Below are 23,110 nucleotides of genomic sequence, written 5' to 3' on the forward strand. Positions count from 1 at the left end.
AGCAGCAGCAGCAGCAGCACTCACGCTTCAGTCTATGTGTACAGAGTGGCAATTATAAACGTTGTTGTTGAGAAATCACGACTCCAATCTGAGTGCTAGTGACGTGGTGGGGTGCGCGGGAACTATATGTGCGCGGAAAGTATATGGACTAGCTTATATAGTAGGCTGATGTTGAACAACATAGTGCTGAGATGGTTCGTGGACTTCCAGTCATGATGTGTTAGTAGCCTTTCATATATATCTTAACAGGATCGTGCTCACGTGAATATGTGTTCGCGATTGCATCAGCTTGAGTGATGAGCTCCACCCGCGACCTCTGCTGGTACCCATAGTGAGGATATGGAGAATTCTACGTTCGTATCATTGCTACAAGGTTTACCAATGGTATTTATGACCCTGGGGAAATCTGAGAGCGCCATCAGGATCGAAGGGGCCAGCTTGAAAGGTGTTATATTCCACAGCCAGCTCAGAAAGATCGCCAAAGTATTGTTCTGTGCCTGCCGGCAGATTTAGCGGAAACATTGACTCGCACGTCGATAATGGTGTCGTTTGCGGGTTGGAGGGAGGGGTGGCGGTCGAAAGTATTGATGTCGACATAGGGGTTGCATCCATATTTGCACGTGTGGTAGTTTGAATAACGAGCGGCTGTGGGAGCTCGCTTGGAAGTGAAGGATGAAGCAGCTTCTCCCGACACGTTGCTAGGGTCTTCCTGGCCGTCTGTTGTAGAATCTGGGATCTGTCCGGGACCGTGATCGGGGTTTGGACAGACTGGAGGACGAGTGCAAGGAAGACGATGTCCTTGAGATCACTACCCTTTTGCTCAATGCGATTGATCAGGTAAGCGATCGTGGTCTCTACGGCATGAACAAGGTTGGGGGTCAAGGCCTTCGGCATGTTCAGCTCGTAGCATTGACTAATCTCTTGGCATAGTGTAAGCGCCGCCCATAGGATATCCATTTTGCAAGTGTTGTAGAAGAAGTTCTGTTGGACCCACGGACTTGCCCTTAAGATACCGGGGGCCTGAATTGTGTAAAGATCCTGGTTGAAAGAATGACGCGTGAGGACTCAAGACAATGCTGCCCTAGCTCAGCAATCAAAGATCTGTTTGCTGTGTTCTGAGCCTGCGGTCCATGAATCAGAGCCATGTACAACCGAATCAATGGTCGTCGCATGTAAAGGTCCAAAAATACTCTGTGGATCAATGCCCCACTGTCGCGAGGGGCTTCGTCGTTGTCATGAAGACTCATCGTTTGCGGTTTCTGCAACAGACATTCTTCAACCTTCCACCCAAATCTGATCCCATCTTTGATGTCGGGCGTAGAGTGCTGAATGACAGATAATGCTTTCATACGCTGCGGTAAGGAAGTAGCAAGGACGACCTGATAAAGGCTGTCCATGTATACATGCTTTGGATGAGAGGCAGAAAGTACTGTTGAGGACTCATCAAACTCCCTGTCGTCAAGGTTGGATGGTACAACGGAGCGTGAGTTAAGCTCAGGAATGGCCAGCGGCATACCACAGAACATAGAAGCCTGCAGGTCCACCTCGATTATTGTGGCCCACAGTCTCCGGCGCATCTCGGGCATGTACATAGTGATGCCCGAAACAATCGCAGGGTCAACATTGAGACCCATGACCATAGCCGAACGTACCAGTGCCCCCGTAGCACTCCAAAGCTGCTCAGGCTGTATCCCTCGGAGACTTCTGGACAAGAGAAGCAGGACATCGACTTGTAAAGTGGCGAGTTCGGTGCGTTGTTTTCTACTAAGCTCGTCGAGCCAAGCCTGAATCAAGTCCATCGCAGCATCTTTCAGGTACGTCCTGTGATTACGATCCTCGCCGACCTGCGGTGAATCATCCATGTGGTAAGCCATCGTCATGACGGTGGTGACTTCAGGTATAATGCTAGAAGAAGTAAAGATATCGGCATTCTCGTTAGAGACCGGCATCCAGATCTGATAGTAGCGGCGCATGAATGTAGGAATGTGCAGAACTCTGAACGTGCGCTCGAAATGCTGACAGTGTATGTGCACCAGTCGATCGCAGTACGCTTTGGGCGGCAGATACTCTCGCAATTTGAGGAGAGCCATAGAGAAGTCTGAGCCAGGTGCGCTGTCCGGTGAACCAATCTTGCTCCTCGACTTGTTCTGCAGGAACTTTATCTGCTTCACTGAGGCCTGGACTTGCTTATCGTTGGATATCTCGTTGATAAACTCCCTGACTTCCAAGAACTGTGGATCGTCAGATGCTTATATGCAGAATGGTGGGAAGGAAGCCAGGTGATAGCCCATACCTGATTTAGCAAAGTAGTTCGGTTGTTTTGCCCGTAGAAGATGCTTCTGCTCCCTTTCACCACCACCGTTCCGATCGCGTGCGGCTGGGCGTCTTCTGCCAAGCCATTGGAAGTCGAATGCCTGCTGCTGCGAATGCCTAGCATTTCTTCGACTTTTGCAAGCCTAGCCTGAAGGTCTTCGACAGCACCGATAGTCGCCGTTGAAATAGACGGAGACTTTTTTGATGACATATTCAGACCGCGTTTGTATGTGCAGCTGTCCGCTATCTGCGCTTTCACGCAGTTCTCACATGGCGAGGTGCGGTCGCACTTCAGCTTCTTGTCTCGACAGCGCAAACAGGACACGACAGGCCGCGGTCGCTTGCGGGGATTCAGTTCGTCCATCACAGCTTAATTGTGCTGTCATCGGCGTGGCAAAGTGTGCGAGGAGCCAAGCGCAAGGCTTTGGGTTGAGGTGCTGAGCGGCTTCCTCCCCACGAGCGGAGCCTTCCCGCCCCCGCGGCTACCGGATTTGGTTCAGGCGTCATCGCTTTTCAGGCACAACACAACCGCGACATCCGCATAGGTAGCCTTCTGGCCAGCGGGACACGTGCGCAAGAACGATGTCGGTCAGCATGGATACAATCGAACGGCGCAGCTGTCAGTAGCACTATCATGCTGCGCCATTAAAACGCAATGTTGGCAAAGCCGGACATTTATGCAGTCTGGAGCAGAAGGCATCGTATCGTGCTGCAGAACGAAAGACGGGACGTGGAACTAAACTGGCGAGCATGAAGCTCAGAGCAGAGGGTACTCGAACGCACAGAGTGGCTCGGAGGTAGCTGCGGGCGAAGTCAATCCAATCATAGGATCGTGGGAAGGAAGAGGGTAAGGATGATGGAGAGTTAAGCGGCGAGGTAGGTATTACGATTTCCACGCCACAAGCTGGGTCTTGGCTGAGCAGCACACCTTTCGGGCCGAGATTGTTGGTACACAACACTCCCCAGCAGCTTAATCACCCCTTCCAATGACCTTGTGTTATGTCCGCGCGTTCTTAAGACAACCTGCTATCAGGACTCCATTATTCGGAGCCGAACATGAGCTTAAGTCCGGCTCCTCCGGTTCTCCGGACTGTCCGAACATCAGCACCGTTGACAATGTAGATGACGGATAACGAACACAGTTGTTTCACATAAGATGGAGGCTCCAAGGCCAGGGCAAGTAATCTCCAGTTGCTTGCACCAGTGCCCAACACGCACCTTTACCACAATCGTCTATCGTTGCAATCCAAATCAAGAGCAACGAGCAGTTGTCGACAAACAGCACAGAGCTCAGTCACACAGTGTCCACAGCTTCATCATGACTTCAAGTCGAAAAATCTTAGTCATTGGCGGAAGTGGCCGTACTGGAAAACTCGTTATTGAAGAGCTTCTCCAACGAAACCACGAAGTCCTGCCCTGGTCTAGAAACCTGGAGCTATGAAGGACAAGATCAACGCAAGGCTCAAAACAGTCGCCGGCACACCGATGGAGATCCAGGATGTCCGTGAAGCATTCGTCCAGAGTAAGCCTGAAGCTGTCATCCTTACCCTGTCAGCGCCACAGGCCAGCGACAGTCTCTTCGCAGCAGTCATCGCACCGGCTAGATTGATGGCAGACTCAACAGCAAACATCGTAACCATTACGAAGAAGTTCGGCACATCCAAGATCGTCATATTGCAAGCCTTCGACGTGGGCGAATCATGGATCAACATGCATCGCGTGCTGCAGTTGCTGATGAAGAAAAGCAACATGATATATCAATACAATGACCACAACCTCGTTGCCAAAGAGACAAAAGCAAGCGCAGAAAATTATGTTCTTGTGCGCCCGCCGAGACTGATGGAGGACGAAACCAAGGAGATTAAGGAGTACTCCAACCACGGGAAGGGCGTGTCTGTGCTAGCTGATATTACGAGGGATAGTGTTGTGAAGTTTCTTGTGGATGCAGCTGAGAGGAGTGACTGGGATAACACTGCACCTGTCATTACGAATTAGAGATATGCCAACCGTCAGATAACAGGATTGGGCGTCCGCTTGACTAGCAAGATTAGATGCCGCAGCAAGCTAGATGCGAATTCAGCGGTGAAGTTCATACACATAATGATATCTCAATATAGTGTCAATTCCATGGAACTCCAGTGTTTCGGTCAGAATTGGAAGGTGACGTTTGCATCAAGATGTTCTTCACCAACATAAACCATGTTTGCTCTATACGCCACAACATAATATCGAACGTCTATCATCAACTTTTACTTCCTCACAGTCACTTCAAATGATGGAGGTTGTGGCTGGGCTATCTCCTAAGTATAAACACTTGTTCAAAGTCCGCTTGCAGCCAGGTGGGGGCTTGTGCACATGATGCAGCCGAAATTGGCAGAACTATACAGCAACACCTTTATCTTGTAGTGGCCATGGGCGAACTGCTCCGCCTCAACAACTGTTGACAGACGCATGTACAGCTGGGTCTTTCAGACTCAATCGCGAAGTAACGGCAGGATCTGCTGCAACGCCAAGAGCATAGCGGCAAGTGCGGAACAACATCTATCGTGAAAGGACTCGTGGACAAAGATTCTATGGGTTTGAAATACTGCCTGGATAATGTTTGCGCATCTCTTTGAGGTTGCTTTCCCTACATGTCGTCCACTGTCGGGGCTAGTTACTGGTCTGCACAGTGTGTCAATTAGAGCACCGTTCGAAGCCCACTGCAAATGCATCCTTCCTGGAGGAACCGAAGCGTGGATATCAACGAATGGGAACAATTGCGGGAGCATGAGGTCCGTAGGCGTCGCTTGCTCCTGGAATTACGAGCAGCATCATTGTCTAAAGACCCGGATAAGTGAAATCCGCGACGAGATGTATAGAACCTCTGCTGTAATTGGCGATGGTCGACGTAGAATATGAGCAACTTATTCAGCGCATGCAGCTCCACATCCGAGTTTTACGGCGTGACCTTTGCGCATAAGCTGACCCTGTGGCTTGAATCCAGACTGTAAATTCTAGAATCGGCCGTACGCCATGCATCTGATCCAATATTCGTCGGCTGTTTTCATGCACAAAATGTTCATCCGGCTCGATACTGCATCCTCTCAGCTCGAAAGGCTGAGCTGATGGCATCGTTCGAAACCATCTGTTGCTTAGCCAGCCCTTCAAAGTGGGAATGCCGATGTCTTGAGTGTGTGTCTATAAAAGTCCGCGCCGACCACTGTCGCGCACCTTACAAGGTGATGCACAATTCAAACGAATGAGAAAGCAGAACTTGCTCTTGTTCGTGATCGACTCCACTGACTGAGCCAGGTCATGTTCTGATCATTTCTTAACGTATTTATGCTCAGGTGCTAGTCTCACCGAAGCGCAATTTCGCCCGACATGCAATTTTGTCTGCATGCAAATGTTGTGCGCTTTCAAGTGTTTCGCCTTCAGTCGTTTGCGGGTGTCGAGATCAAAGTTGAGCTGTGATCCACAAGGATACTTCCCCATTGGGACGTGGGTTTACCGTTCGCCGTTGCTCTTGCGCACTAGGTATGTACTCCCACACTCCCACGTCACAGCAATACCAAAACACTCTGTGGCTGCCCAGGCGCATCTTGTTATCACTTTACCGCCCGCATGAGACGAAACAAAACCAAAGCTCCGCGGTTTCGGGAAAGATAGAAAAGTGGCGCAACTGACTGTCAAAGGAAAAATACCAAGGGCAGTTGCAACGCCAACTTGAAGGTTGGTGCTCCCGGTCTCAGCGAGGGACGATCGTTTTGATCTACGTGACTTTCTCAAAAGCGCACTCGAGGATGAAAAAAAAATACGGGAACGCTGCCTTCTGTGCCGGCGCCAGCAGCTCGTCTTTGCCTTAGACCATGGCCAGAAGTCGTGACGATCGCGTAGACCACTGTTGAGGTGCACTGCAGCTTGACGTGCTTTGCCGTGCTTGTGTCCTTCTTGTTTATCGATAGGCATTCGCTAGGGCTGACGTCTGAAACACTAGCGCTGGACTGCCCGGCGGCAGGTCTACCACGTTGCCGCGCACCAACCGCGCCGAGCCCGTAGTCGAGCCGTTCAATTTCAAAGGATCCACGTTGCTCGTAAGGAGGACGTAACGCCATCGTCCTTGATTCGTTGGGTATGCAGATGACGCTGCTCCACGGCTCCGCATTTTCAAAGTCTGGATTCAGGAACGCCGGCTACGAAGGGAGAGCGTTCCTGGATCCCAACAGCCGAACGACTTCGGCCTAGGTCGCAATCTACAAGGATTGTCGTGTTTTCAGAGAGTAAGAGCAGGACACTTATCTCCGAAAACTGGAAGAGAACGGATTTTGTGCTTGATAGGAGATTCGATGTCACTGCAAAAGTGCCATGCGGCACTGCTCAGTGTCATCCAGACTTGAGCATCAGGTGCGGAGATCTCAGATGACCAAATGTTGGGCCTGCCGAAGAACTTTCTCCTTCAAGGAGCGCGGGACTATCGATAAGGTCTTCGTCTGACTAGGGTCTAGCTTCTTCGTACCTACATTAGCTCATGTCAAGTGTCCGCTCCGTTGACCAGTCGGGCTGTTAGAAAGTGCGACATCAAGCCCGGACGCGCAGCTTGGGCCCGGGTGGCTGATCACAGAGGAACCCAGCGCCTCCAAGAAATACGAGATGAGCTTTGCCGGGAGCCACTGTAGAGTACAAAAGGTCGATACCTTCCCGTTCCATTCTCTCCTCACGCCCAGCCGCCTCAGTCTCTCTTTCAGTCATTTCTTGACCAGTCATTCCTTCTACAGCTCTGTGAGCTCGAAATTCACATTCACTCTCTACAAACACACCCACTCGCAAATCAAAACTTCAAGTTCAGGCAACTTGACTCGAAAACAAAATCACCTCTAACATCATCATCAAAATGTCCAAGATCTTCAACGCTGCTGTCCTCCTTGCGGGCCTTGTTGCCCATGTTTCCGGCCACACTGCCGTCGAGAGCGCTGAGATTGGAGGGAAAACCTACCAGGGTTTTCGTGGTGCTTCCATCGACTCTCCTCTCGAGGAGGGCTCTCCTGCCTGGAAGACCAACCAGGGCTGGGGCTACCAGCCTATCATGGGTGACTCGATAAACAAGCCCGACATCATTGCTCACAGGGACGCTACTCCTTCGCCCAACACCGCCGAAGCCCCTGCCGGATCTACGGTCACCTTTCACTGGCACCACAAGGGCAGCTGTGGCGAGGGCGAGGAGGGTTGGGACTGCTCCCACCATGGATGGACCGCCACCTGGCTCGCTGCCTGCAACGGTGACTGCTCCGTGGTCGACAAGACCAATCTGGAGTTCTTCAAGATCGACCAAGTCGCCTTGACCTCCTACCCCCAAGGCACCCGTTACGCTGAGGGCAACTCTGCTCAGGGCTACACCGGAAAGTGGGGCACCGACGCCATCTTCTACGACAACGGCAACGCCCACACCGTCACTATCCCCAGTGAGATCCCCTCGGGTAACTACGTCCTCCGTACTGAGGTTGCCTCGATTCACAACAACGGCGCTGTCTCCAACCGCCAGTTTTGGCCCCAGGCCTTCAACATCAAGGTCACCGGTGGTGACGACAGCAAGTCTGTCCCCGCTGGTGTCAAGGGCACTGAGATCTACTCGGCTAAGGACGAGCTTCTCACCTGGGACCTGTACTGGCACGATGCCGGCAAGACCATCCTCGACTCTCCCGGCCCTGAGCTCGCCTCTGTCGCTGTCGCCAGCATCACCCGCCGTCACGCTCGTGACTTCTCCAACTAAGCTGTTTGGTAGCGTGATCTCTTATTTTCATGGACAGGGGTTTGGCGCATATGGACGATCGGATACTGGAAAATTTGGGGCATATCTTGGACTTTTTCTCTTCTTTGGCGGATACCACTTTCTCACGATCAGGCACGACTTCAGGTGTAGATATTCACATATCCAGCTAGGTATAGAACTGGCATTGCTCTTCTGAGCATCAACAATGCGTCTCGTTCCACAAAATGATTGACATGTGACTGTCTTGCATCGTCGCTGTGGTGAGCCGTAAATGAGTGTGGAGTCGTTGACATGTGGATGAGTGTACAAACACAGGGCTGCCTTGCCTGTCAGACAATCTCAGAGCCTGCAACCTGGCTTTGGCGCAAGCAAGGTTGCCCTTGAGCGACCAGGCCGAAGCAGACGTTGATCTTGACGTTGTGCGCACAACCCCTACCTGCGCCTACCGAGGCCATCTCATTTCCACGAGGACTTGTGCAGACGGCCCCAGGGTGCAATCTGCGATGATCAAACTGGCGCTCCTCGCTTCATCTCACGACCTTGTCAACGCATCATTGCTAGTTTACACTCGAGACATAAGACAGGCGAGGAGAACGATGTCTACCTACAAAGCCGCGCAACGTCCCCGCTGATCAAAGAGCAAGGGATCCGCAGTAGAGCCGTACGATCGCCGAGTGGTCATGTGCATCGTGCGCTTTGTGGTGTTGCGGCAGGCGCCGAGAGGTGCGCGTGCCGCCAGCACAACTCAGTCGAGTATACGCGTCACGGATAACGCCTGGGAGAGACACGAGAAACACGAGAAACATTTCAAAATCCTAAAAAAGGCTTTCCATGCGCAGTCTTAAACCTTGAAGGGGATGTTGAGTCTTGGTATCGACTGACGATCCATCCCCGGCGCTTGATTTACGTCAGCGCGAGTGCATGTTCGAACGGTCGGCTTCGGTTCTGGGGGACCCGGACACAGCCTGGAGCACCCATGCCGCCACACTTTACCACGAAACACGTCCAAGAGGTGTCAGTACCGTTAAGGCAGTTACTTCTCGTCAACAAACAAAACTCAATCCCGCATCTCTTTGTTGTTGTGTGTTGCTTCCACGCCCCGCTCGCACGAACATAGGCCTTAATCCTGCTACGGGCGGGCATGGAGGCAGTGCAAGCCAATTGGCGCACGCACCGCGTCACCAGTCTTCCTTGTGCCCGCTGCGTTCACCCCAGGCCAACCTCACCGACGTCCACCCACCGCCGAGTCACCGAAACCCACCCTGCGATTGCGCCTCGACCTGAATGCGCGCGCTGCAATGCGCAGTTCATCTCTTGCGATTCTCTCGTCGGTCCTGGCCTGCGCAAGCGTTGCGGCAGCCAGTGACTTGATCGCCAGCAATCGAATCAAAGTTCAACTATTTGCCGCACCCGCCTTCTTCTCCGAGGTCTCCGTGGATGTGTACGACAATAAGTGTCTGTCGCTTGACAATAACTTGTAAGACCGCCAAGAACGATGCATTCGGAGCGCGCATCTGATGGTGTATAGGATCGATGGACGAGTGCAGTCCATCCTTGTTGGCGGCCACGATGTCTCCGCCGTGCTGAGCAGAGCTGACTACTGGTATTGCCAGTTTTTCGAGTATGTATTCTGATTGTTTCGAGCTGAGAGCCAGGGCTAACGTCAGTCCAGCAATTACGAATGCAAGATCCAAAGCGGTGACCAATACCTGACTTTTGCCGATGGGGTCAACAATCTAGCAAGCATCGGCTGGGGAACAAGAATCCACAGCTTGCAATGCTTCAACCAGAATCTGAGCTCATGAGGAGCAGATTCTGCTCTGGACGAACGGTGTTTGACTCACCAAGCGACAAGGCTACGGCATGCCACACGACATCACACCCACGCTGTCTCAAAGCAGATGAGACATGAACAAGGACTGAGTCGACACAGGCAGGTCGCGGGGATGTAGCGGACGTGGAGAAGAAAACTGCAATCTTGTTATTACTTGAGCGAGGCGTATTGTTGTTGGAAGTATTTGGAGCCCTCTCGAAGAAGATCATGGCGTCGTTGGTGTTGCTACCCTATCAGCCATGAAGCCGTTTCTGAGCACGGCATGGGTTGGCATTGAGACATTCGGCGGAGTCTCTCATCTTGCTTGAAGCAACAGATGACACTGATGTTCGAAGTGCTCGACGTCACTGCAGGTTGGACCATCGATGTAGAACAAGCTCTTGCGCAGAATCTAAGAGTAAAGTTAGCCTTCCGATGGGATGCGTCATGGTGACTGCTCGTGTTGACTTGCTGGCAAAGGGTAAGGTCTGGTAGTCGCGCTGGGCTGAGCGATCTCGCTGCCCATGCTGCGTTGTTTCGACCACCGTACGGTTTCAGGTGAGTGAGCTGAGTATGAAGATGGTGAGGGAAGCAAGAGCATGCACAACCGAATGCCACAATTGATTCGATGCGCCGCAAAATGCTATCATAAGTCGTTGCAATAAGGGTATCTTCTTCTCTGAATATGTCACCATCCTCCTGCGCCTTTCTATATGCTCGCTATCGTATTCCATCAATCTCACAAGTCAATGAGATCTGGCTCCCCATCACCGACACCTCTCAGTAAGACAATCATGTTTCCATTCTGCGTCGCGTCGCCAATCTTCTCGCTGAACTTCAGCAACCGTCCACCCTCTACATGGAATACTCGCAACTTATCCTCCTCTTTTTCACTGCGATTGTTGACGTTCTCCACCATTAGTGCCTTGGCTGCCATATCTAGCACCCTTCCCACGCTGATGTCCTTGCTGTAGAAAAATTTACCGGTCGGAAACTTCGCTCTCGTGGTGTCGCTTGAGGCTTCAACGTGCAGGTAAATCCTCTTCTCTTGCGGTACCTTTGCGTCACCCTTCGCTGCACGCTTGAGCGCGTTGAGCTCGACCTGTGCCGACACTGCCGCACTCGAGTTCGAACTCTTGCCGAGACCAAGGAAGCCGGACTTCTTAGGCCCGGCTCGCCTCTTTTCGTCTTCCTTGCGCTTGTTCTCCGCCCATAACTTCAGCTTCGAGAGTGCTGATTGCGTCCGTTGTTGTACAGTAGGAGGCCGTGTGCCGATCGGTGTAAGGGTTTTGCACTCGTGTTGCTCTTCGTGGCGGTGCGAAAGGCAGTATCGGCGGTTGCATCGCTCGCAGGTCACGCCCTGTTCGCGAGTTGTATCGATGAGGACTTTGCAGGTCGTTTTCGAACATTGGCCTTCGTGATATAGAACATTTGGTTTGCCTGTCCACGATGTGCTGACCGGTGTGCTGCTGTCATTTTGCTCCGCTAGCCTCTTCTTTTGAGCCTCTTTGGCGGCCTTGCCCTCCTTAGGACATTTATGTGCGTATTCTGATCGATGGTCAAGACAATAGTGCCTACAACTGTTAGCAAATGGTCAGTTCGAATCATGATGTAAACAGACCCTTTACAACTGGCGCAGGGGAATGGCAGAAAATCGAGCTGCCCGCAATACTCCAGTTCGCAGTGTCTCCCTATGTTCTCCACGTCGCCGGTCGCCATCAGGTCAACGATTCGAGGGTGTGCGGGTATTTGTCCTTTTCCTTAGTACAGAAGTGTGATCTGGGGACCTTCGACAAGGGTACAGCAGGCAATCGAGCCAGGTGTTTGCCAGAAAAGGGAAGCACAGAGAAGCCTAGAGAATGCGGCCACGCGAGGCTGACGAGCTGACGATACTCGGAACGCACTCGGACTTGGCTTTACCTAAGTAGGACTAGAAAATCAAGGGTCCACTCGCTGCCTTCGCAGCTTCGAAAACACATCATATGTGAACTCCCGACTTCAATCCAGCACTCAAAAAGGACCCAGCGAATGCCAACCGCGATGCAAATTAAACAGTCGGGGGGCGGGAGGGCGGTTTTACGGCCCGCAGCGGTAAGCGCCGTGACATGCTTTGTGGCGGCAAGCCATGCATTCTTCTACGCGCTGGCACCAATCTTCTGGCGTATCGGGTACTGCGATCGACTTTCTCAGACCATAGCTGTCGCCGCAACATGCCACTTGGTATCTTTTGGGCGCAAAAAAGGGGGGCTTTAGCGACGGTACAAATCATGTGTCTCAAAGAATCCAGTGTGCATTTGCTAGTCCTCCAAACTCTTCAGCCCTCCAGACCTTCACGCGGGATCTGACATCTGGCACACTCACTGCTCTGCTACACTGCAACAATTTTAGCCGTGGGATGTTGTCTCTTTGTCTAAGCCGCTCTTATTCTTCAATCCGAGGACCACACCAATTGTATACCCCACTGAAGGAAAACCAAATACGCTTACTGAGACTGCATGCTGGCACACCGGACTCCCAGATAGCATGTCAGTTACACATTGTCGATCTTCTGGCATATGAAGACATAGCAGCCGAATCTAAGATTGAGGGATGGGAGCGATTCGATGCTATCTCCTATGTTTGGGGCGACCGCAAACAAGTAGTCGAAATAAGTTGTGCGTCCTCTATCTCACCGCCGATTGCATTTCCAGCCCTAATCAGCCCAGGCGATGGTGTTAGCATCAGTGTCACAGCAAATCTTGTGGACGCACTTCGTCGGTTCCGAGATCCACTCAGAGCCCAGATTATCTGGGCAGATGCACTCTGTATCAATCAAAGAGACAACTATGAGCGTGCGGCGCAAGTCAAGCTGATGGGTCTGATCTACTTTAAGGCTCGTCGTGTACGGGTATGGTTGGGTCAAGATAACGAAATTGAGGAACAATACCAGGTCCACCACGCAATTCAGCTTATCAAAGAATACAGTCGACTATATGAGTCTTGCCGCCCCGATCCTGGCGGCCAGAAGCTTGGGGTACTCAGCAAAGGCCTCTTCAAGGACCCGGAATCAATGCAGCGCTCACACTGGGCGTCTTTGCGCCGGCTTCTCGAACGCCCATGGTTCACACGAGTGTGGGTGGTACAAGAACTTGGTCTGTCGAGGTACGCCGAGTTCTACTGCGGGACGTACACCTTTAATCGAAACGAGCTAGACAATTTTGAACGTGTTCTAATGCACTCGAAAACTGGTCTGAGCATATGGAACGATCTCGACTTACAGATAATTCATCTTGGGGAGGATTATTGGCGATCCGCGTGGAGCAATATCCGCATCGAACTCGGCGAAGACGCACAGGAAGCAGAAACCTTCTTTGACATCCTTCGCTCTGCTCGCGGATTGCAATGCACGGAACGCAAAGATCTAATTTACGCTTTTCTTGGCCATCCCTCTGCATTTAAGCGTCAGCTTTGCGACGTCGATCCATACTTTTGGTATCCTACAAATTATTACCAGAATCGGCGAACGATCATCGCACCAAATTACAGCACGTCATACAGGTTTCCAGAGCTCTGTAAGGATCTTGCGTTCGCAGCGATCAAAGAGTTCAACATTGGGCTTAATGTACTGGCGAGCATAGCCCACAGTGAGAGGACGATTGATCTGAAAGTCGCCTCTTGGATACCTCGGTGGGATCTCATGGATAAGCCAGCGAAATTCTTGGGAAGCGGGATATATTACGCAGCCTCAAAGGGGCTGTCTAACACAGCTTTCACGATACGAACATCGCGCATATCGCCAATGCGTCCGAAGCTATCATTCAAAGCACTTCGTCTGGGGACAATTTGGGTGGCACTGCGCCCTCCTACCACCGTAACACCCGAACATCTCGCAAAAACACTGGCCGAACTACTGGGCGACATACCTAGAAGGGGCGATGTGAGTTATATATCGCCACCGAGCATATCGTCGTATCCCTACGAGGATGCATTCTTAACAGCGCTTGCGACAACCATGACAGCAGGCCTTACCTCAGGCCCTGACATGTACGCCGTACCAGCGGACGAGCATACAGACCACCATTTGAATACCTTCAAAGCCTATTATCGACGACAACAGGCCATCGATGAAGACAGGTTACCAAATCCGGAAGACGATGAAGCTGCAGATTTCTTCGCAGGCGAATTGAATCGGGCAGCTAGATGGAGAGTCGTGTTCTTGACACGCAATGGTCGCTTTGGCTTGGGCCCTGTGGTCTCAGACTTTCTCGATGAGGTATGGCTACCAATGGGAGCTAAAATGCCGTTCGTCCTCCGACCGACAGGTAGAGGTACCTACAAGCTCTTGGGTCAGGTATTTATCTACGGGATCATGAGAGGCGAAGCTGTACAAGGCAGGAGCGAGGTGGACTTCGAATCAGTGGTGTTGGAGTAGCAGCCATTGGGACCATACCAAGGATGCTAAAGGAACAGACCCAATGCCAGTCTATCTGGGGCTCTGCTGCGTGATACATCTTCAAGTCTGGTGTCATGCTTCGCCCACAGTGCGTCATATTCTGCACCCGCGCTACCTGTAGGAATTCTGCGACCCATGTAAGGGTCGAATACACATGTGATATATTAAAGTAAACAGTGGTAAGTGAGGGCAGTCGAAGGAGATGGGAGAACAGGAACGTTAAAGGCTCTACGTGGTAGATATCGCGATTGTCGTCAATCCAGGTTCCGGAAGTTAGTCCCACAACTACCTTTCGAACGTTGCGAAAGCCTATTGGCCAGGTGGAGAAGCACTCGTCGGGCGCTTACAACGCCTGAGAAACTCATTGTCTCGCCCTTTGGTCTTCCCGATATCGCTGTTCCTCCCGATGGAGTAATTCTCATAGTCACCAGACATCTTTCTCGCGATCTTCTTCACGGCCTTTTCCTTCTCATCTTCAAAAGCTTTCTTTTTGATGCACTTCGCTAACGTAGATTATCACCGAGCCGGCCATATCACCAAACCAGCCACTTTCTCTTGGCACGACCACCTTTTACCCTAACACAACATGCCTCAACAACAACAACTTCAGAATACTACTAGAGAAGGCAGAGTTATCCTTACTATCTAGGCCTTCTATGCTAGCCAATTTCGCAGTATCTACAGCACTGCTAGAGCGTTGAACGTACCTTATTAGCAGGTCTCTAATTGCCTTTGCAATATCACGTTTTAACTAGATGTACGCGCTAATTGCTAGAAACTTACTATACTAGAGGAGTAGACAATTATCTAGTATATACTTAACCTTAATTTGTGAGGATTTGCGCCCCAGCTATGTGAGGTAGCAGATATAGCTAATAAGATACTTAGTGTGCGTGGTGAAGAGCCTGTTAGCAAACTATAGGCTAGCAGGCTTGTAACACGTTTAGACAAGCTTAAAATAGCCTTTAATTAAGCTAAGGATAGACAGAGGATACTATAGGAAGATCCTAAGATAATTAGCGCGTAGTTTAAGCTAGTAGAGGATACTTAAGTTAAGTATAGTATTTGTAATAACAACGTGCACAACTTTAATAAAACTAGGTTCTAGATAGGCGTTGCTTTGTCTTTAAAGGTTGTAACAGGCTTAGAGAGACGTGCTCAGCCAGAGCTTGTTCAGCCAGGTGATCGCGAGTGGGTTACCGTTATCCAGAGCATCTGCGCCGCTGGGTATGCAACCCTGCCTTTCATCATCTACAAAGAACGCGTCCACATCTCTGCCTAGTATAAGGAGACAGATATACCCTATAATTAGAAGCTCTTAGTCTCTAAGAATAGTTAGACAAACAACATGCTTAGCCTTAAGTAGTTAAAGCACTTTAACACGCATACAAAGACGCGTTAGGTAGCAGTGTATAGGCTGCTTATCTTAGACAGCTATAAGAGCTATCTTAACTAGGAGTTTAAGGACTATTACCTAGAGAACTAAATCCTTACTCTCTGCATACTACCTTACTTATTGCACATCCTCTAGCTACTTAACGTGGTCTATTTCTTACTATTAAAGTGTAAGTACTCCTAATATGTTTAAGACTTAGCACGCTAACACGTCTTCTATATTAATAAGGAAGGCTTCCTACTAGCCTTTAGGGATATGTTCCTTAATATGTTTATAAAGGTTAACTACTAAAAGGCCTTTAAGGTATTAGGGCTTGTTCCTACTAACATGCAGGTAGTGTTAGATTGCCTTAAAGTGCAGCTGCATACCCTACTAGCAGTACCTCTACCTAAAACACTATAGCAATCTAAGACGCTAAGCAATACACACAAGTTTAGGTCTTAATCTAAGCTTATAAGCAACTCCTTCTAATAATTGCTAAGTGCAGCGCAAGAGGGGTTCTTAAAGCTTGTAAAAGGGGCTGAAGAGATGCTGCACAAAAACGTCCTTATCAAGGCCCGCATGCAAGAGCTTGAAGAGCAATTAGCAGTAATAACTAAGAGAAAATCGCGTAAGAGAAAGCAGATTCAGCATGGTGGCACACTTGAGTATGGCCCAGCAGCATCACGGGTAGCTGCTGAGGCGTGTGTAGCAGCTCAGCCATCTAAGAAGACTCGGGGTGGAGGTGGTCAACTAGGAGCTCAGTCAACTGTTCAGCGCTGTAGGAACTGCAGCAAAACTAGACACAACGCACAAACGTGCTAGGAGGGTGCAGAAACATCTTCTAAATCTAATACAAGCACGCAGTATGCTGGGTCACTGTTTAATAGTAAGTAGTTGTAGTTGCAGTAACTTGTGTTAGTCGTGCCAAGAGAAAATGGCCGGTTCAGTGATATGGCCGGCTCGGTGATAATCTACGTTATAGGTATCTCGAGAAGTGAGACAAGGGCCTGCTTCCTGCGAGCGCTTCACGAACTTCACGTCTTCGAGACGCTAGAGCTTTGCGAAAAGCAAGACCTTCAACAAATCCTTGTGAGCGCCTTTGATCTGCGCAAGAGGCTTCTCAGTGACTTCAACGTCGAGATCTTCGCCAACCCCTTTCTCGAACCAAAAACGCTGCGTCTTGCATCATCTTTAGAGACGTGAAACTGTCAACAGCTGCTGTTCGCTGCGGCAACTAACTGTGTATGAAGATATGGGGATTCAACCCCATGTTGTTCGGTCTTCCAAACTTCGAAAGAACGAACGTGCCGAGCAGATGTGGAATATCCTTGCTCGAATGCACTTGGCAGCAACAGAGGGACAGTGACTGACTCCAGATCAGAAGCAGTCTAGGATTGCTTGTGTGGGATTCAATGATGTTCCAGTATACCCTGAGATCAAACTGAGTTGGAAGCGGAAGGTGGTCCATGGCCATGATCATGAACACCAGCCTAGAAGAAATGTCTGAAAAATAGCATTGAGGCTCCGTGTGCCAAGGGCGATCGAGCTCCATGGCGGAGAATTATTGAAGATGGCTGATGATAAAGTGGTGAAGTTTGAGGGCGGCTCGAAATGCATATATAGTTTAGGTTGTTCCGAAACGACAACGGATTCAGGCAATCGACGCGCGATAGAACCCGCCGTCTCCCTTCCTACCTCGATGACAAGACGGCAGGACCCGAACGACGTGTGAGAAAGCTCGTATTGAATGCTCTAATCTCAACAGACATAACTTCGACTGACTTATCTGGCAACTGGTTCAGGTCAGAATCTGGCAGCGGGTGCTTTGGATCAATGCTTCCTGAGAACTGACCATATCGAAAAGCCGACTTCAAGCTTCTCAAACACCCTCCACCCAACGACAAACACATTTGTAATGTCTAAAGTCCTTTCAGGTAGCTCGATTGCTTGGGGATGTTGATCATCTGTGAGCTCTAAACCTGGTCAAGTCCTTAATGGTGTGAGGTACCACACGTAGGCGTCTCTGAGCGCACAGATGTCGTACTTCATTAGCTGTCAACTAGCTCATACTTGCTCACTGCGCGAGCAATGGCAACTACGACTCGGAGCCGGGACGGTGAGCTTAAGATCTCGTGAAATTCGTCAGCAATCGCAGCAAATTCAGAGTAGCAAATGATGTCACCGAACACCCTGTCCAGAACACCCTGTCGGGGTCAAGAACGCGTGTTGAGCAAGGGAGGCTGAGTATTAATCATATCTCGACCTTGAGACGTTTTCAGTGTCTTACATGAAGTATCCTGTGACTAAGAAAGGGGTCTGACGATGACAAAGACTTCGTGTGATGTGGCCGATTTTATCAGCAACACGCAAACTGTGTAAGCGGCTTCTGACTGGATGCCTGCCAACTGTGATGATGCGGGGTAAGCTTAGCTCCAACGGCTGCGACGAAACATCGACGAGTGATTGCCGATAGACGAACGCATTGTTCGAAACAGGCCTCTCCGTTGCACTACTTATCGTTGTTTTCATCTGTAGACCCACAACATTGTGTCCATGGCGACTGCGATAGAGACGCAGACTCAAAGCTATTCGGCAGGCGCCGAAGTAGATACTACCAACAATTCCACAGCGCGGGAGCTGCTAAAGCGTTGTCAGGATTTTTTCGCGGAGGTGGAAAATCTGTACGTGAGAAACAGGCCAGTGAATGCGAAGAATGTGCTGATCTTCTCTAGGACCCCAGGCAAGGATCTGGAAAAATATCTGAACACTCACTATGGCGCAGGGAATCCCATCTACGAGGATCTTTGCAGCCTCACTCGCAGGGGCGTAGAGGAGGGATGGGCTGCAAACATCGATATTAACGGGAGGAACTACCGGCGTTCTAAGATTGCATTGCCCAAGGAAGACACACGCTTCTTTTCAATTACCACGGTGTACATGGAGTCGGATGACGTGTTCTCCGGCCAGTATCATTCGCACCCGTATGGCGAGATCAATTGTGTCGTGCAGATCGACAAGACCGCGGAGTTAAAGGGGATGCAGGGTTGGCAGGGTGCTGGATGGACGTCACCCGGAGCAGGAACACATCAGTGGGTCGCTCTTCGTACAGTGATGATGCAGGATCGAGATGCTGACGATATCTCAGTTACCCACAGGTTCGAGGCGGCGCGCTGATTGCGTTGTTCTTCCTGCCGGCGGGGAGAATTAGCTATACAGCTCAGCCGGAGGACGCTCAGCCGGTGAGCTTGTAGGCGGCGTGCTGTATTGTGCACTGGTTTAGCCGCACAAGCCCAAATCAACTGAGCATGGCAAGGTCAAACTTGAGGTGCATTCTGCGCGCTTGCAGGACCAAGTACTGTGTCGAATGGAATGCCGCGCGTCGTAACAATCAATCCCTAGGCGAGAACGATACGAGGAGTGAGGACTCTATGCGTAGCACTGCTGAGGCGGCACGCGCAGCTGTTAACAGCTGTAGCACTGCTTGCGACTCCTGCTCGGACTGGTGACTTGTGGAGAGGCTGCATCCACAACGTGAACGGGCCACTCGGGTGCGGTGAGAACTTTGATCGATCGGTCGTTGATGCAACCTGTAGTACCTAGTAGTCTTTGTATGTCCACTTGCAGTCCCTCTACTGCTGTGGGTACAGCTCACTTCCTCCAGGGGTCATGTTCAAAAGACGGTCAGGAGATGCGCAGGCAGAGCTTTCCAACGCTCGTGACGTTGGTATGAGCGTACTTAAGTACCGACTCCAGTGGAGTCAGGATCCAAAGAGGAGCAATAAGGCTGACCATAGCGTTGTAGCCGTACCCTTCCGCGCTTTGGTAACAACCGTTTGAGTCATGGTCCTCCAGTCTAGAACTTTGATGCTCTTGCAGGAGGTTCCTTTCCTGAATCAATGGCCGGCGCTTCTTCGTTCGCTGCAAGCCGCTCGTCGCATAAATTGTTGACATGATCTCACGATAGACGATGCGTTGTGTGCCGAGCGCGGGGACGCGTTCGGGTGGGCATTCGCGCTGTTGCTCCAGCTTCTGATGCGTCGGGTCGTGCGCGTTCCATTCCACTGAAGTTTTGTCTCAAAGAAAGTACGAGAAATTGCGGTCCGGGGAACCCTCGGCTGTCGCTTGGCTACCCCTTCTGTCCATTTCTTCGTCATCCATGACACGCGGCGGACTCGAACACGGCCGCAGTGAGTCGCCCTCTCGTTCCTAGTGCCCTAATCGGGACGAGCGATGTGCAGAGAGTTCAGTCACGTTGTTCTATTCTGGGCCGGGCAGGGGTTTTCGTGACTAACGTCAACTCCACGCGATGCACCTCGGGAGGGCCACCGAGGAACGCAAGGGTCCATGAGAGCTCGGGGCTTGAGCTGCGGTGAATAAAATCATTGCGCTGCCCAGCATGGGGAAGTACCCATTTCTATCATATCAGCCATTGTAGCTGCCTGTTCCTCGTACCTGCAGTAGCATTACGCCTGCCATGGAACCCTCATCCACCAACTCCTCCTCCGGCACCATCGACAACAAGCACGAGCTCAAAGCATACCCACGTTCCCAGCCGTCGCAGTCCTTGCAGCCCAGCAATGCGACGTCAGGAAGAGGACGTGTGAGGATCAACAGCGTTGCCGCCGAGATTCCCCCACGAACCCCCGCCGAAGAGCGTCCCAGTTTGAGTCACATCAGCGAGGCCGAGTCATTGGAGAACGCCAATGACGAGACGCTCGCGGCTGCTGAGCAGCTGCTGGCTGCACACAACGCTGTAGCTCCTCATGAGCACCCAACAGGCGAACGTGTTGACCCCTTCGACGATTCTGATGGCTACGCTGTCACCGGGAACCCGCAAGGCGGTGTCTTTTATCAGCTTCTCCAAGCTTACAAGAACCCACTTCCAGCCTACAGCGACATGATCACACCTTCCGAGCCCAGCAACAGCTCGCCTCCTACTGCCGACCGGCCTGGCAGCGCTTCTGGTGCAGCCACACCATCACGCAAGAAGTGGTACAAGCAGGAGAAGACGGCACAGTCGCAAGAGACTTTGGCAACCCTCGTAGGGGCATCTGCCAAGTTGGCCAATCCAAACAACAAGAAGGAGCTACCTTCACGTCCGCATCACAGGCGCACTAGTAGTGGCGGCCTGCTTGCCAAGGTCATGAAAGCCAAAGAAGACCAGGACGTCCGCATCAAGATTCACGTTGCCAACATTCTCAAGCGCCAGCAATACATTATTCGCATGTGTCGCGCTCTGATGCTGTTTGGAGCGCCTACTCACCGTCTGGAAGAGTATCTTGCAACTACAGCAAAGGTCCTTGAGATCAACAGCCAGTTCTTGTACATTCCAGGTTGCATGCTCATCTCCTTTGATGACGCGATGACTCGTAAGTAGCCCCACTACCCATTTTTAAACAAGAACTGACGTATCAATGTATAGATACAGCCGAAGTCAAAATTGTTCGCACAGCGCAGGGTGTCAACCTCGGCAAGCTGAAGGACACTCACGAGATTTACAAAGAGGTTTTGCACGATGTCATCAGTCTCGACGAGGCCTTGCAGCGGCTGGATGAAGTCATCAGCGCCAAGGATCGTCACAACGTTTGGCTGTGCGTCTTCATGTATGGTGCAGCTTCGGCAGCTGTCAGCTGCTTCTTCTCAGCACGCCCTTTCGATATCCCCATCATCTTTGCGCTTGGCTGTCTGCTTGGTTTCCTTCAGTTGATTGTTGCACCGCTCTCTAAGACATACAGCACCGTTTTCGAAATTTCAGCGACTATCTTGATGAGCGCTCTGGCACGCGCCTTTGGCAGCATCAACGGCGGCAACACATTCTGCTTCTCTGCGATCGCCCAAAGCGCCATTGCCATGATCCTTCCGGGATGGCTTGTGCTCAGTTCTGCGTTGGAGCTACAGTCTCGTGCCATCGTTCCAGGCTCGATCCGTCTTGTTTTCGCTATCATCTACTCGCTCTTTCTCGGCTATGGTATCACTGTTGGCACAGCCATCTACGGTGCTATCGACCCAAACGCCACGAATGCAAAGACGTGCACGAATGGAGCGGCGTTAGACAAGCATTGGAACTTCTTATTCGTTCCACTCTACGTCTTCTTCGTCACGTTCACTGTGCAGGCGAAGTATAAGCAGATGCCGGCCATGATCTTGATCGCGACTGCTGGGTACACCGTCAACTTCTTTGCGAACATGAAGTTCTCGTCATCCGCACCTATTGCCTACACTTTTGGGGCTTTCACTGTCGGTGTTCTGGCCAACATGTACAGTCGCGTCAGACACGGCGTTGCTGCTGCTGTGCTTTTGCCTGCTGTCTACGTGCAGGTTCCTGGTAGTCTTGCTTCAAGTGGAGCCATTGAGTCTGCTCTTGAAACAGCTTCTGCACTCATCAGAGGCTCAGCGGATGCCGACGTAAGTGTGACACGTCGAATATAGGGGGTACCAGCTAACGAATAGCAGACTACCAGTGATGGCTTGAACTCCATCGTCTTCAACGTCGCAGCGTCCATGATCCAGATTGCCATTGGTATCACCGTGGGTCTGTTTATGGCTGCACTTCTTGTCTACCCCATGGGCAAAAAGCGCAGTGGTCTTTGGACCCTATAGAGTATTCCCCTGTAATCTTTGCATAGCGATACGGAGTTTCGGGCTCAAAAACAGGAGGCGTTTGGAATGCCCACTGCTAATCACTTGTAGTTCTAAAGACCATAAGTCTAGTCGAGGTCGACGCTGATACGATAATGCTGTGGTGTCATGGTGAAGTGTGACGGAAGGTAAGCCTTTGCGCCTCGAATGCACTACGCGACGCAAGCCGAAGTAAGGGAGTGACCCAGCCTTGCGACTGAGCCTTGCGATACACCTCTTACGACATAAATCTTGCAACATTGAGATTGCGACAAAACCATACACTCAGCCCTATGGCGGACCTTTTTCAAACCAACCACCTCGAGCCTTTTGCCCATCGGACGCAGCCCTGCCCAGGCAACCCAGCATACGAGCCAAGACTAGCCCTAGTCCTGAGCGACGAGTCTCATCCACTACACAGCAACCTGCATGGTGGTTGCAGACATGCGTTCGTATCCGGATACCTGACATACATTCCTTGCGAAACGCGGAATGAACAACACTTGGATCTCCTTCATCCTTCCTCTGACCGTTTTATTCCGAATTTTCCACCGCAGCCCGCATCTCTTGTCCGCTCGTTTGCTTTCCGTATTACTTGACCTGCAATGAGTTGTCTCTTTCCCGGTCACACGTTCTCACTATCTCACTACATGTGAATCCCCCAGTATCACACAACAGATATCTTTCTACGTCGTTTGCTAGCGACATCGCTGTTATTGATGTCAGCCGCAGTGACTAAGACTGGATACGAGGGTCAGTATAGCTTTCGAGCGTGTGCAGTGATGTTTGCGCAACTCAAAGCTTGAC

The 23,110-nt window shown here is 51.1% G+C and overlaps 8 protein-coding genes across 8 annotated transcripts; 6 read left to right on the forward strand and 2 right to left on the reverse strand.

The window, feature by feature from the left end:
- Positions 1 to 375: 375 nt before the first annotated feature.
- On the reverse strand, positions 376 to 2,524 carry M421DRAFT_105043 (uncharacterized protein; the record flags this gene model as incomplete). The annotated part of the gene is made up of 4 exons (XM_033587090.1): positions 376 to 497; positions 621 to 981; positions 1,014 to 2,231; positions 2,294 to 2,524. The coding sequence occupies 4 exons, from the start codon at positions 2,522 to 2,524 to the stop codon at positions 376 to 378; spliced, it is 1,932 nt and encodes a 643-aa protein (XP_033442664.1).
- Positions 2,525 to 3,329: 805 nt separating this feature from the next.
- M421DRAFT_426913 (uncharacterized protein) lies at positions 3,330 to 4,406 on the forward strand. Its single transcript, XM_033594537.1, has one exon. The coding sequence runs from the start codon at positions 3,751 to 3,753 to the stop codon at positions 4,306 to 4,308; it is 558 nt and encodes a 185-aa protein (XP_033442665.1). The 5' UTR covers positions 3,330 to 3,750; the 3' UTR covers positions 4,309 to 4,406.
- Positions 4,407 to 6,900: 2,494 nt separating this feature from the next.
- Positions 6,901 to 8,281, forward strand: M421DRAFT_426915 (lytic polysaccharide monooxygenase). The gene has a single exon (XM_033594538.1). The coding sequence runs from the start codon at positions 7,187 to 7,189 to the stop codon at positions 8,060 to 8,062; it is 876 nt and encodes a 291-aa protein (XP_033442666.1). The 5' UTR covers positions 6,901 to 7,186; the 3' UTR covers positions 8,063 to 8,281.
- A 1,112-nt stretch (positions 8,282 to 9,393) lies between these two features.
- On the forward strand, positions 9,394 to 9,849 carry M421DRAFT_27855 (uncharacterized protein; the record flags this gene model as incomplete). The annotated part of the gene is made up of 3 exons (XM_033588881.1): positions 9,394 to 9,539; positions 9,591 to 9,683; positions 9,735 to 9,849. Coding segments are annotated over 3 exons (354 nt in total), but the record flags the coding sequence as incomplete, so codon positions are not given.
- A 612-nt stretch (positions 9,850 to 10,461) lies between these two features.
- Positions 10,462 to 11,902, reverse strand: M421DRAFT_426918 (uncharacterized protein). Its single transcript, XM_033594539.1, has 2 exons — positions 11,497 to 11,902; positions 10,462 to 11,449 (listed from the first exon to the last, which is right to left on the reverse strand). Exons 1-2 carry the CDS (start codon positions 11,592 to 11,594, stop codon positions 10,615 to 10,617), a joined length of 933 nt encoding a protein of 310 aa, XP_033442668.1. The 5' UTR covers positions 11,595 to 11,902; the 3' UTR covers positions 10,462 to 10,614.
- On the forward strand, positions 11,784 to 14,763 carry M421DRAFT_426919 (uncharacterized protein). The gene has a single exon (XM_033594540.1). It carries the CDS (start codon positions 12,271 to 12,273, stop codon positions 14,284 to 14,286), a length of 2,016 nt encoding a protein of 671 aa, XP_033442669.1. The 5' UTR covers positions 11,784 to 12,270; the 3' UTR covers positions 14,287 to 14,763.
- A 3,425-nt stretch (positions 14,764 to 18,188) lies between these two features.
- Positions 18,189 to 19,360, forward strand: M421DRAFT_426923 (uncharacterized protein). Its single transcript, XM_033594541.1, has 3 exons — positions 18,189 to 18,366; positions 18,418 to 18,774; positions 18,831 to 19,360. The coding sequence occupies exons 1-3, from the start codon at positions 18,239 to 18,241 to the stop codon at positions 18,934 to 18,936; spliced, it is 591 nt and encodes a 196-aa protein (XP_033442670.1). The 5' UTR covers positions 18,189 to 18,238; the 3' UTR covers positions 18,937 to 19,360.
- Positions 19,361 to 20,159: 799 nt separating this feature from the next.
- On the forward strand, positions 20,160 to 22,285 carry M421DRAFT_78207 (DUF1212-domain-containing protein; the record flags this gene model as incomplete). The annotated part of the gene is made up of 3 exons (XM_033597391.1): positions 20,160 to 21,054; positions 21,108 to 22,090; positions 22,136 to 22,285. 3 exons carry the CDS (start codon positions 20,160 to 20,162, stop codon positions 22,283 to 22,285), a joined length of 2,028 nt encoding a protein of 675 aa, XP_033442671.1.
- Between the last annotated feature and the right edge of the window lie 825 nt (positions 22,286 to 23,110).

Source organism: Didymella exigua (genome assembly GCF_010094145.1).
Source record: "Didymella exigua CBS 183.55 unplaced genomic scaffold M421scaffold_72, whole genome shotgun sequence".
Lineage (NCBI taxonomy): Eukaryota > Fungi > Ascomycota > Dothideomycetes > Pleosporales > Didymellaceae > Didymella > Didymella exigua.

What these genes read in the sequence shown, in the direction of transcription:
- M421DRAFT_426919 (XM_033594540.1), top strand. Translation starts at nt 12,271, where the DNA reads ATGTTGTCTCTTTGTCTAAGCCGCTCTTATTCTTCAATCCGAGGACCA.
- M421DRAFT_426923 (XM_033594541.1), top strand. Translation starts at nt 18,239, where the DNA reads ATGGCGACTGCGATAGAGACGCAGACTCAAAGCTATTCGGCAGGCGCC. An exon ending in TTCGCGGAGGTGGAAAATCT is followed by an intron (nt 18,367 to 18,417) that starts GTACGTGAGAAA and finishes GATCTTCTCTAG; the next exon opens with GACCCCAGGCAAGGATCTGG. An exon ending in CCCGGAGCAGGAACACATCA is followed by an intron (nt 18,775 to 18,830) that starts GTGGGTCGCTCT and finishes ACGATATCTCAG; the next exon opens with TTACCCACAGGTTCGAGGCG.
- M421DRAFT_426918 (XM_033594539.1), bottom strand. Translation starts at nt 11,594, where the DNA reads ATGGCGACCGGCGACGTGGAGAACATAGGGAGACACTGCGAACTGGAG. An exon ending in CCCTGCGCCAGTTGTAAAGG is followed by an intron (nt 11,450 to 11,496) that starts GTCTGTTTACAT and finishes TAACAGTTGTAG; the next exon opens with GCACTATTGTCTTGACCATC.
- M421DRAFT_426915 (XM_033594538.1), top strand. Translation starts at nt 7,187, where the DNA reads ATGTCCAAGATCTTCAACGCTGCTGTCCTCCTTGCGGGCCTTGTTGCC.
- M421DRAFT_426913 (XM_033594537.1), top strand. Translation starts at nt 3,751, where the DNA reads ATGAAGGACAAGATCAACGCAAGGCTCAAAACAGTCGCCGGCACACCG.